Genomic DNA, 12985 nt, shown 5'->3' on the forward strand with positions numbered 1-12985 from the left:
AGAGAAGAGAAGAGAAGAGACGAAAAGAAAAGAAAAGAAAAGAAAAGAAAAGAAAAGAAAAGAGAAGAACCTGAAAGGCAATGAAATCTTTGAAGAGCTTCAGGACAGCCTGTGAAGTAATGGGGAACTCACAGGTACTTTGGAAAGTGTGTAGCCATTCAATACAACCGAAGCCTAAGTGTGTAGCAGGATAGTTGCCAGGTTGTTAGATTCATTGGAATGTTCCTTTGCTGCCTTTGAGCATGTAGCTTAAGACACTTTGTGAGTGAGTGAGATAGTGATTGTGTGTGTGTGTGTGCCCGCCCACGGAAGTGTACGTGATAGGCATGTATGTGTGTGGGTATATATATATATGAAGGCTAGAGGATGATGTTGGATGTTTTGCTGTTCTACTTTTTCTACTTTGAGACAGGGCTTCTTGTTAAGCCTTAGACTGGTAGCAAAGCCCCACCCTTTCCCCCCACCCCTCAACTCTCAGCACTGGGGTTACAGGTGTGAGGAGCTATGCCTGGCACTTTTGACTTTTTTACATGGTGCTGGCGTGTAAACTTGGGTCCTCGTGCTTGAGCAGCAAGTGCTCATTATCTACAGAGCCATCTCTCCAGCCTCCCCCTAGCCTAAGCAGGCCTGTTCAATAGAGGCTTTGACTCTGCAGCTCGCCACAGGTGTTCTCCAGACCCTTCTCCCCAGGGAAACAGGAGGGAAAAAAAAAAAAAAAGACAGTTTCATCTCAGAGGTGGAAAATCTCCCAGAGAGAGCCCCTTGCAGCTGGAATCCAATTTCTGGATATTTCTGAAGCTGGAATCTGTTATAACTAGAGAACGCTGGAGGATAATGGGCTCCTGTTGCTAATGAAACGCTGAGACCAGAGCGCTGAGGTGCCTCTGCCAAGCAGAAAGCAGCCTTTTCATAAAGCACATATTGTAATGATTCTGACTAGTGAGCGGCTCTTAGTTGTGGCCCCCTCTCTAAGGGCTTGACTAGGCCACTTCCTTCTTCTCTTTTTATTAGAGACATGATTCTGTTTCAAAGTGGAACTTGGGTTTCCACTGCCACTTGACATTCTGCACCCACTGTCTCCCATCTAGTGTGTCATGTGGCTCAGATCAATGAGCGTCAAAGCTGGCGAACAACGCCTCACATTTATGAGCCCCCACAGCCTCAAGTTCAAAAGCACAGCCATGACCTTATCCTCTCCTTCTGGAAATCAGTACTCAGCTGTTTCAAACCTCTTTGTCTTAAGAGACAAATTAATTGGTTGTGGCCAATTACATCCCACCTTCATCCAGCCTGGGTCAAAGCAGCTAATTTACAGTAACATGGACATAAGTGCCAGTTAAAAAGGCGTGCTTCTCAGGCCACTGTGGCTACAAGGGGCAGAAATGTAGTGCAGACTAGCTTCAACAGAGCGGGGGGGGGGGGGCCTTCTGGTTATGTGTGCGAAATCCAGCAGAGCCGGATCTCAAATGATGCCAGAAGCCTTTGACCTCCTCTGTTTTGGCTTCAAGCTTTTACAACTCAGTAGCAACAAAGCTCTCAGGCTTACTGAATGAAGAGCTCCAGGCTGTGAATAAATAGGCACCTTTGACTCAGCAGCACATCAGAAGTCTGTAGGCTGATCCTGAGACGCATCATGTGAGTCTCATGCCTAGCACTAAGGCAGCAGTAATTCTTCAGGCATGACTTCCTCTGACCAGGTATGGATATCTGACTGTTGGGCCTGGAGTGGGGCAGTTAGGGCCCACCAAGTCTCAAGGACAGAGACAGTTTCCTACGGAAGAAAGGAAAGGGTTTTTCTTAGAAGCGACAATTCCAAGACAACAAATTAGCACATGCTTCTGGAAATGAAGTTTTCCACGGACAATTTGGGCAGAGTAACAAGGAGGCTACCATCTGGATGCAATGAGTAGTCTAGCTGCTGACCTGCGCCCTGGTGGCTGTCTCAGCACCCTAGAAGCAGCAGAAGAGATTGGGTAGCCACTAGTTCTTACACGATGTAGGAGTCAAGGCGAAGGGCAGGTTTAACGAGTGAGGGTTCAGAGGGATGGCCACACCTAACAAACGTAATCCAGACCAGAGCACCAGGAACATTTCATGCCTGAGCTTGAGAGGGGAGGTAAATGTGGCCGGAGTATTCGCATATGATTCTAGACAGAAGATTTCTAGCTGATATGTATGCATTGCTCAGAACTGTTTATACATTTTCTCTGAGAAGTCTCTTGTAGACCCCACTTGTTAAAAGTAGGTAAACCATGCCGGGCGTGGTGGCACATGTCTTTAATCCCAGCACTTGGGAGGCAGAGTCAGGCGAATTTCTGAGTTCAAGGCCAGCCTGGTCTACAGAGTGAGTTCCAGGACAGCCAGGGCTATACAGAGAAACTCTGTCTCCAAAAACAAAACAAACAAACAAACAAAGTAGGTAAACCTTCTGACAGAAGGTGCTTGTCTAACACCCCGAGAAATTTCATTTTAACACTTTTACAGCCATCACATGTGCTAGAAATGAATGTCTAGAGTCACTCACTTTGTTTAAAGCTTGGCAGCTATTTCAAGGCTGAAGACATTGAGGATGCATCTCTGTAGCTCAGACAGGCCTTGAACTTGGGATCCTCTTGCCTAAGCTGCAATTACAGGTCTGGATCATCAGGCCCAGCAATATAATTCTCCTTGGTTTTCTTTCAAACAAGGTATTGCTGTGTAGTCCTAGGTTGGCCTGGAACTGCCTATGTAGTTCAGGTTCGCTTCAAATCCAGTCTTCCTACCTGTGCTTCCTGGGTGCTGGGATTACAAGCAAACACTAACTACCATGCCTGGCCGAAAGATACACTGAAAACTTCTGCTCTGTGTCCTGGACTCTGCTCTCTGTCCTCCCATGCATGGCATGCGCTTCTGTATCACAGAGGTAGCACTTGTCACCAGGGAAGGTAGTCACAAATTTACATGTCACCTTCCTTTCCTAGGTGCAGCTAGAAAGAAGAAATTACTCAGGTTCTTGAAAGAATCAAAATGCCACAACACAATGTCTCTTTCTCAAGTTAAATGAGCTCATAGATAAAATGTTCCCGAATACCATGTGTTAGATAGCTCTGACTTAAAAGATGCTTCTGGGACAAAAATTAACTGTCGTAATCTTCTCCCCTAGAAGACTTTTAGATCTTCAGGACAGCATGTTTAATTCGGTCTGTGTGGTCTCCCTGGGCATCGCGACAGTGCAGATTTTGACTTGGAGCTCCTTCTCCGTCAGGAACAGAAGAGACTGCTCAGGGACGGTGTAAGCATAGAGCCTGTGCCACCACTTCAAGTGCTTGTCATGTCCTCCAGGTTATGCTGTGCTCAAGGGCGCTCTCAGAAACATTCTTTATACCCTCTCATTTGTTTAAAATCCAGAGCAAATAAAGTAAAACCCGACAGCGTGTTAGGAGTGTTTTTCGACTTTCTAAGTTAAGGTCTTTCCAAGGAATTTTTCCTGGTGTTCTTAGAGCCTGGGACCTGGGACTCTTCACCACTGGACTGCCTTCTGTGACGAGAATCCACCCATCAGCATACACTGCTCCTTTTTTTTTTCTTATTTAGTTTTTATTCATAATCATAAACTTAACTTTGCAATCCAGCTAGACTTGAAGGGGAATGAGGAAAATATGGAACCCAAAGAACTTCAGTGAGAGCAGAGATTACAGGACATTGCGAGCAGATGGGGTAGGGATGTTCTCCTGAGCTACAGAAGGAATGGTTTGATGGGTAAAATGCCCGCAAGTCAAAAGAAATTAGAGTTGTCCACAGTCGGAAATGGTGATCTTCTTGCTGGTCTTGCCATTCCTGGACCCAAAATGCTCCATGGCTTCCACAGTGTTCATGCCTTCTTTCACCTTCTCGAAGACCACATGCTTGCCATCCAGCCATTCAGTCTTGGCAGTGCAGATAAAAAACTGGGAACTGTTTGTGTTTGGTCCAGCATTTGCCATGGACAAGATGCCAGGACCTGTATGCTTCAGGATGAAGTTCTCATCCTCAAATTTCTCTCCGTAGATGGACCTGCCGCCAGTGCCATTATGGCGTGTAAAGTCACCACCCTGGCACATGAATCCTGGAATAATTCTGTGAAAGGAGGAACCCTTATAGCCAAATCCTTTCTCTCCAGTGCTCAGAGCTTGAAAGTTTTCTGCTGTCTTTGGAACTTTGTCTGCAAACAGCTCGAAGGAGACGCGGCCCAAGGGCTCGTCATCAGCCGTGATGTCGAAGAACACGGTGGGGTTGACCATGGCTGCAGCAAGCGGCGAAAAGCGACAGTGGCGTCTGCAAAGCCCACACTGCTCCTTTTAAGTTCCTCAAATCTCATACTGCTTCTTTGATCACTTTTTATGAAAAGGCAGCATTCTTCCCTTCTCTTTTTTTTTTCTTCTGGGGCAGGGACCCTTTTGCATATTAGGCAAATGTTCTATACCACTGAGCTACATTTAAAAGAATGTTTTTGTTTTACAAGAGGGACTCAGTAAATTGTCCAGGATGGCTTCAAACTCACATTGCCATCCTGGCAGGCACTGCACTAGCAATCTTGTTTCAGCCTCCCAGTTAGTTGGGATTATAAATCTATGCTAGCAAGGACTGGCCGCCTCCACACCTCAGCCGTGAACCCTGCATCACCATCGTCTGCATATTTTCCCTGTGATGAGAAGCAGGGAAGGTCACTACGCTCCTTGACTTGGAAATGTGTTACAAAGCTGTTATGTATTGCTGGTACAAAAGCAGACACAGGAACCATTAGAATAGGAACAAAAACCTGGAAATGACTCCCACATTTACAGTGAGCTGAGTTTTCAACAATGAGACTAAAAACATACAAGTCGGGAAAAGGGTAATGGGTTTTTTTTTTAATCTCTTTTACAGTCCAGACTTTATCCCCCTCCAGTTCCACCCTCCAACTGTTCCACATCTCACACTTCCTCCCCCATCTCCAAGAAGATGTCCCCCCACCCCACCGGACCTCCCCATACCCTGGAGTCTTCAGTCTCTTGAGGGTTAGGTATATCTTCTCTGACTGAGTCCAGACCTGGCAGTCCTCTGCTGTTTAAGTGTTGGGGGCCTCATATCAGCTGGTGTATGCTGCCTGGTTGGTAGCTCAGTGTCTGAGAGATCCCAGGGGTCCAGGTTAGTTGAGACTGCTGGTCTTCCTATAGGGTCGCTCTCCTCCTCAGCTTCTTCCAGCTTTTCTCTAACACAACCACAGGGGTCACCAGCTTCTGTCCATTGGTTGGGTGTAAATATCTGCATCTGACACTTTAAGCTGCTTGTTGGGCCTTTCGGAGGGTAGCAGTCATGATAGGTCCCTGTTTGTAAGCACACCATAGTTTTAGTATTAGTGGCAGGCCTTGGGGCCTCCCCTGAGCTGGATCCTACTTTGGACCTGTCACTGGACCTCCTTTTCCTCAGGCTTCTCTCCATTTTTCATCCTGAAGTTCTTTCAGACAGGAACAATTCTAGGTCAGAGTGGTGTTTTGTTTTGTTTTGCTTTTGTTGTTGTTGTTGTTGTTTTGACAGGGTTTCTCTGTATAGTCCTGGCTGTCCTGGAACTCACTTTGTAGACCAGGCTGGCCTTGAACTCAGAAATCCGCCTGCCCCTGCCTCCGGAGTGCTGGGATTAAAGCGTGTGCCACCATGCCCGGCTAGGTCAGAGTTTTTGACTGTGGGATGGCAACCCCATCCCTCCACTTGATGCCCTATCTTTCTACTGGAGGTGTACTCTACAAGTTCCCTCTCACCACTGTAGGGCATTTTATCTAAGGTTCCTCCATTTGAGTCCTGAGAGTCTCTCACCTCCCAGGTCTCTGGTTCTCCCACCTCCTACCTAAGAGGTTGCCTGTTTCCATTCTTTCTGCTGGCCCTCAGAGTTTCAGTCTGGTCCCCCACCCTGGCCCACTCCCTACCTGATCATGTTACCCTCTTCCTCTCCCTTCCTCCCTCCCTCTCCCCTCCTGTGATTGCTTTCTTCTTCCTCCCAAGTGGGGCTGTGGCATCCTTACTTGGGCCCTATGGCTTGTTAGCCTTCTTGAGGTCTGTGGATTGTATTCTGGGTATTCTGTACTTTTTTTTTTTTGCTAATATCTACTTATTAGTGAGTATATACTATGCATGTCTTTTTGGGTCTGAGTTACCACACTCAGAGTGATATTTTCTATTCTATCCATTTGCCTGCAAAACTCAGGATGTCTTTGTTTTTAATAGCTGAGTAGTATTTCATTTTGTGTAAATGAACCACATTTTCTGTATCTGTTCTTCTGTTGTGGAACATCTAGGTTGTTTTCAGCTTCTGGCTATCACAAATAAGGCTGCTATGAACATTGTGGACCACATGCCCCTGTGGCATGGTGGGGCATCTTTTGGGTATATGCCCAAGAGTGGTATAGCTGGGTCTTCAGGTAGATCTATTTCCAGTTTTCTGAGGAGCCTCCAGATTGATTTTCAGAGTTGTTGTACCAGTTTGCAATCCCACCATCAATGGGGAAGTGTTCCTCTTTCTTTACATCCTCACCAACATGTGTTGTCACCTGAGGATTTGATCTTAGCCATTCAAGGTCAATGTTTTTAATAAATGATGTTGAGAAAAGTAGATGGCTACATGTGGAAGAATGAAATTTGACCCTCACCATACCATATAGAAGTTAATCAAAAGCATTCAAAAACCAAGATGCAATGCTGTACAACCAGTGAAGGAAAACAGGATAAAGAAGTGGGTTATATAAAGCTGAGTCATTTCTGCACACTAAAGGACACAGAATGGAGACATCCCATATACTGGGAGAAAATATTTGCAAACCATGCATCCAAGAAGGATTGACAGCTAAAACATATAGCAAATCCAACCCAAATGTATAAAAACAAATATCCTGATTTAAAAATGGAGAAAGGAGCTGGGTGTGGTGGTGCACACCTTTGACCTCAGGGCTCAAAGGCAGAAGCAGGGTGATCGAGTTTGAGGCCAGTCTGCTTTGTAAAGCAAGTTCAAGGCCAGCCAGGGTTACACAGTGAGCATAACATTCATATTTAATATAAAAGTGTGATGGTTCTCTTCATTGTCTTCATTAGATTGAGAGTCACTGAGGAGATATTTCTTTCAGTCGGTCTGTGAGGGTGTTTCCAGAGGAGTATAGCTGGAGGAGGAGAAACTGCCTTGAACCTGGGCACAGCCCCATCCCCTTCTTGATTCCCAGCTGAGTACCAAGGGAGAACTAAGAAGGTGCAGAGGACAGCTAGGACTACACAGCAAAACAAACAAACAAAAGCATGTAAAGATTTGAATAGACATTTCATCAAAGAAGACACATCATAGGATTTGGAAAAGTGCTTAACATTATTGCTTGTTAGGAAAATGTAAAACAAAACAATAATGAGATAGTACTGTATAAGAATTATAATCCTCGGTGGCGTGTGTTACTCCTGATGCTATGTGGGTGTCTTTGGCCTGTGCTGCCATCTGAAGTCATGTTGATATTCATGGGCTGGCCTGCCACTGGGGAACCATCTTGGTGTCTGTGACTCATGTTGCCCAGAAGTCATGTTGATGTCTTTGGCCTGTGCTGCCACAGGGGGCTGTGTTGATGTCTGTGGTCTGTACTGCCAGCAGAGACTATGTGGATATCTGTGGGCTGTGCTGTTGCCAAATACTATGTGTAAGTCTATGATCTGCACTCGCCCTGACTGTAAAGATCAAAGAAGCTACTTTTGCAGTGGTATTAGCCATAACTGCAGAGTCACAGTTGAGAAAGAGGGACATAGAAGGCTTCTGTGACAACCCCTAGCAACCTGTCCCCCAAAGTAACAATCTAGACAGGAAGTCATCTAAGAAAACTCTTACAAATTGTGATAAGGATTCTGAAGTGTGGCTTTCCACAACTGATGGCCTATGGAAGGGGTGTGGGTGGGAAGGACCCAGTTTTGTTTAGGGGGCTGGCCACTGGGCATTTGTTCCAAGGAGTATATGGGCAACATAAGTTGGACTTATTTTTTTCTTCTTTTTAGGTGGGGTGAGGTCACATCAGTGGGAGAGCAGAGCTGGGAAGACTGGGAAGCAAATGTGATCAGGGTGCACGATGTGAAATTCCCAGATAATCAATACAAATATTATGTTGGAAAAAAGGAATTAGGATCACCTAAAATAAAAACCAACAATAAACCAAATGCCGAGGAGGATGGGGGGGGTGGTATTTCCCAAACACACACATTCTTGGTGTGAATTAAGGTAATATAGATGCTTTGGAAAGTGGGAAGTATCCTAGTTTGCAAATATACATTTCACATTTGACCAAATGAGGATTCATGTTCACCTAAGACACTCATGTGAATCATCATGACAGCATTATTCGTATGCCAAAGACTGACAGAAGCAACCTAGATACCCTCTGACTGGTACGCGGCTGCGGTACATCTTTGTCACAGACTACTGTGCAGCAGTAGAAAGGCTCTTTACTGAATGGCAAGCACATTAAGTACAAGAAGTCAGATGCAGAAGACTGTGTTGTGTGGCTCCATTTACACGACACCCTGGAGAAGGCAAACCTGTCAGCGCAGAAGACACAGAAGTGACTGCTGTAGCCTGGAGTTGGATGTTGATTACAAAGAGGCAAAAGAGGTTTTTTTTTTTAAGGTTCAGGATTATTTTGATCCTTAATTTTGGTGGAGGTCACACAGTTGTATATATTTGTCAAAATTCATTCTACACTGAAGATGGCATGTTATCATTGAAAACACAAAGCTGATAATAGCGCCTGTTCCTGTTGTTTTCTTAGGTTGTCATCTTGCTTCTTTCTGTCTCATAGATGTGACGCTATCAAGAAATGTCATCTTTTGTTATGGATTACCACAGCAGACTGTATAAAATATCTCATGACTCTCAGATACACTTTGTTAAATGTGTTATTGCTTCTGCTGAAGAGTCTCCCTCTGTCTCCTCTTTGTAATCCACATTGAAAGCTCCCTGTTTGTAGAACTCTTACAAATTCATCTGGGAGAATTCTGCAAACCTGCGTTTTATCCGGTACCGGAGTGGGCGCTAGCATGTGGAGGCTTGTCCCTCAGCACTAGGAGGCAGCAGAGTGTCGAGGTGATGAAGGTATTCTGTAAGACTGCCAGGTGTAAAACCTCGCCTCACCCCCTTTGCAGTGGAAACTTGAGGTGCCTTGGGGGACGCTGTAGGGAAAAGGTGGGGATAAGAGAAACAGTCTCACCAGAGTCATGATGATGGAAAGAAAGGACACATGTAAAACACTCAGCACAGTGCCTGGCGCCAGGCACATGCTGCCATTGTTTCAAGTGACAGGTAGTACCCACGCACGGACGTGGGAAGGGACTCTTTCTGGATGAGTAGGCTGTGACCTACATCGAGAATTTTATGGGGCAGAAATACGACTTTTCTCATGTTTCATATCCTGCCGTTCTTCCTGGATGCTTCACAACGGACTGGACAAGCTTCATACTATGAAATAGATGATAGAGTATGCATGTATGTGTGCCTGCATGTGATATGCATGATTGACAGAGGCAAAGGATTTTATTTTGGATCACAAGAAGCTGATAATTTGTTCTACAGTTTTTTTTTGTTTTTTGTTTTTGTTGTGTTTTTTCCAAGACAGGGTTTCTCTGTGTAGTCCTGGCTGTCCTGGAACTCACTTTTTATGATTCATTAATGAAAACAAGCATGTGACTGTAGTGAATGGTTTTCTTTTTTGTTGTTGTTTTGTTTTTGTTTTTGAGACGGGGTTTCTCTGTGTAGCCCTGGCTGTCCTGGAACTCACTTTGTAGACCAGGCTGGCCTCGGACTCAGAAATCTGCCTGCCTCTGCCTCCCTAGTGCTGGGATCAAAGGTGTGCGCCACCACGCCCGGCCCGTGAATGGTTTTCTTTTTTTTTTTTTTCCATTTTTTATTAGGTATTTAGCTCATTTACATTTCCAATGCTATGCCAAAAGTCCCCCATAGCCACCCACCCCCAGTCCCCTACCCACCCACTCCCCTTTTTTGGCCCTGGCGTTCCCCTGTACTGGGGCATATAAAGTTTGCGTGTCCAATGGGCCTCTCTTTCCAGTGATGGCCGCCTAGGCCATCTTTTGATACATATACAGCTAGAGTCAAGAGCTCCGGGGTACTGGTTAGTTCATAATGTTGTTCCACCTATAGGGTTGCAGATCCCTTTAGCTTCTTGGGTACTTTCTCTAGCTCCTTCATTGGGGGCCATGTGATCCATCCAATAGCTGACTATGAGCATCCACTTCTATGTTTGCTAGGCCCAGGCATACTCTGACAAGAGACAGCTATATCAGGGTCCTTTCAGCATAATCTTGCTAGTGTATGCAATGGTGTCAGCATTTGGAAGCTGATTATGGGATGGATCCCCGGATATGGCAGTCTCTACATGGTCCATCTTTTTATCTCAGCTCCAAACTTTGTCTCTGTACCTCCTTCCAAGGGTGTTTTGTTCCCACTTCTAAGGAGGGGCATAGTGTCCACACTTCAGTTTTCATTTTTCTTGAGTTTCATGTGTTTAGGAAATTGTATCTTATATCTTGGGAATCCTAGGTTTGGGGCTAATATCCACTTATCAGTGAGTACATATTGTGTGAGTTCCTTTGTGAATGTGTTACCTCACTCAGGATGATGCCCTCCAGGTCCATACATTTGGCTAGGAATTTCATAAATTCATTCTTTTTAATAGCTGAGTAGTACTCCATTGTGTAGATGTACCACATTTTCTGTATCCATTCCTCTGTTGAGGGGCATCTGGGTTCCTTCCAGCTTCTGGCTATTATAAATAAGGCTGCTATGAACATAGTGGAGCATGTGTCCTTCTTACCAGTTGGGGCATCTTCTGGATATATGCCCAGGAGAGGTATTGCTGGATCCTCCGGTAGTACTATATCCAGTTTTCTGAGGAACCGCCAGACTGATTTCCATAGTGGTTGTACAAGCCTGCAATCCCACCAACAATGGAGGAGTGTTCCTCTTTCTCCACATCCATGCCAGCATCTGCTGTCACCTGAATTTTTGATCTTAGCCATTCTGACTGGTGTGAGGTGGAATCTCAGGGTTGTTTTGATTTGCATTTCCCTGATGATTAAGGATGTTGAGCATTTTTTCAGGTGCTTCTCTGCCATTCGGTATTCCTCAGGTGAGAATTCTTTGTTCAGTTCTGAGCCCCATATTTTAATGGGGTTATTTGATTTTCTGAAGTCCACCTTCTTGAGTTCTTTATATATGTTGGATATTAGTCCCCGTGAATGGTTTTCTTAATTACCGTTTTGTATGGATGTGTGTACATGTGTGTGAGGGTGTACATGGATGTGTATGTATGGGTGTGTGTACATGAGTATGTATGGATGTGTGTATATGTGTGTGAGGAGTGCACAGGGATGTGTTTGTGTCTGCATGGTGTCAGGGATCAGTAGTGTCTTCCTCCATTACTTTCCACCACCTGTCTTTTTGTCTGTCTATCTGTTCGTCTATCTATCTATCTATCTATCTATCTATCTATCTATCTATCTACCTATCTACCTATCTATCTATCTACCTACCTATCATTTATCTATTTTTGACACAGAATCCCTCACTGAACCTGGAGCTTGTCATTTTAAGTAGCCTAACTGGTGGGTAAGCCTCCAGGATCTCTGCTTCCCTGGTGCTGGATCACAGGCACAGACCTGCTGTGACTGACCTTTATGAGTGTCCTAAGGCTCAAACTCAGATCCTTATACATGCAAGGCAAACAGTTTACAAACTGAGCCATCCCCCAGCTCATTACCATTTATACAAATAAAATGGCCAGGGTTGTGGATTTTCCATGTGCACATGAAAAGCATAGTGGAAATAACTAGATTTTGGGTCTCCTGTGTCCTGGTGCAAACGTTGATTCGTTTTTGATGACAAAGATCTTATAGGGCTGGGTGTACGGCATGGAGTAGGGAAGGTGATGGATGGACGGGTAAACGTGTGTATGACTTTTACTCAGCCTTAGGCATGACATTCTGTCACAAGCTACAGTATAGATGAAGTATAAGTACATTATTCTGAGTGAGATGCTAGCTGTAGAAGAGTACTTTGATATCACTTATGTGAGACACTTGGAGTCGAATTCCTAGACACAGAGAGCAGAATGTCACTTGTTAAGGTGTGAGGGGAGGAGAGATGGCAAGTGATGTCTAGATAGTTTTTGTTTGAGAACACACACACAATTGTGATGAATGGTGGTAAGGGTGATGTCTTAGTCAGGGTTTCTATTCCTGCACAAACATCATGACCAAGAAGCAGTTGGGGAGGAAAGGGTTTATTCAGCTTACATTTCCACATGGCTGTTCATCACTGAAAGAAGTCAGGACTGGAACTCAAGCAGGTCAGGGAGCAGGAGCTGATGCAGAGGCCATAGAGGGATGTTCTTTACTGGCTTGCATCCCCTGGCTTGCTCAGCCTGCTCTCTTATAGAACCCAAGGCTACCAGCCCAGAGATGGTCCCACCCACAAGGGGCCCTCCCCCCTTGATCACTAATTGAGAAAATGCCTTACAGTTGTATCTCATGGAGGCATTTCCTCAACTGAAGCTCCTTTCTCTGTGATAACTCCAGCTGTGTCAAGTTGACACAAAACTAGCCAGTACAGGTGATAAATGCAAATGTTCTCTCTTTTAAAAAAACCTTTATTTTGTTTGTGTATATGTGTGTGTGTTAAGTCTATGTATATATACTATGATGCACTTGGGAAGGTAAGAGGACAACTTGCAGCAGTCAGTTCTTCTCCTTCCATTCACATAGTAGAGTGGGCTAAACTCAGAAGGCCAGGTTTGGTAGCAAGCAGTTACCTGCTGTGCCATCTATTGGGTCTGAAACAACAACAACAATAACAACAACAACAACAACTACTACTACTACTACTACTAGTACTACAAAATTTCTTCCTGGGCCTTGTTCTCCCTTTTGAAAGTGGCCATATACCTACCTACTCCTTAAGGTT

The 12985-nt window shown here is 44.9% G+C and overlaps 1 protein-coding gene and 1 pseudogene across 20 annotated transcripts in view; one reads left to right on the top strand and one right to left on the bottom strand.

Annotated features, from left to right (window-relative positions):
• The window catches only part of Mfsd13b (major facilitator superfamily domain containing 13B), a 32559-nt gene extending 28933 nt beyond the window's left edge, over nucleotides 1–3626 (top strand). For 14 of the 19 annotated variants that reach the window (XM_030243042.1, XM_006508268.4, XM_006508265.4 and 11 more), the window contains one exon: nucleotides 3143–3413. In XM_030243042.1, coding sequence (XP_030098902.1) covers nucleotides 3143–3175 — 33 coding nt within the window. In that variant the 3' untranslated portion in view covers nucleotides 3176–3413. Of the gene's footprint in view, nucleotides 1–3142 lie in introns of all 19 variants that reach the window. The other 5 variants (XM_006508266.3, NM_028955.1, XM_030243041.1 and 2 more) reach the window with 3 other exon arrangements.
• On the bottom strand, nucleotides 3555–4298 carry Gm9234 (annotated as a pseudogene). Its single transcript, XR_869917.3, has one exon. The product of XR_869917.3 is annotated as a predicted pseudogene 9234 (transcript).
• Nucleotides 4299–12985: the final 8687 nt, after the last annotated feature.

The sequence above is a fragment of the Mus musculus genome, chromosome 7, assembly GCF_000001635.26.
Source record: "Mus musculus strain C57BL/6J chromosome 7, GRCm38.p6 C57BL/6J".
Lineage (NCBI taxonomy): Eukaryota > Metazoa > Chordata > Mammalia > Rodentia > Muridae > Mus > Mus musculus.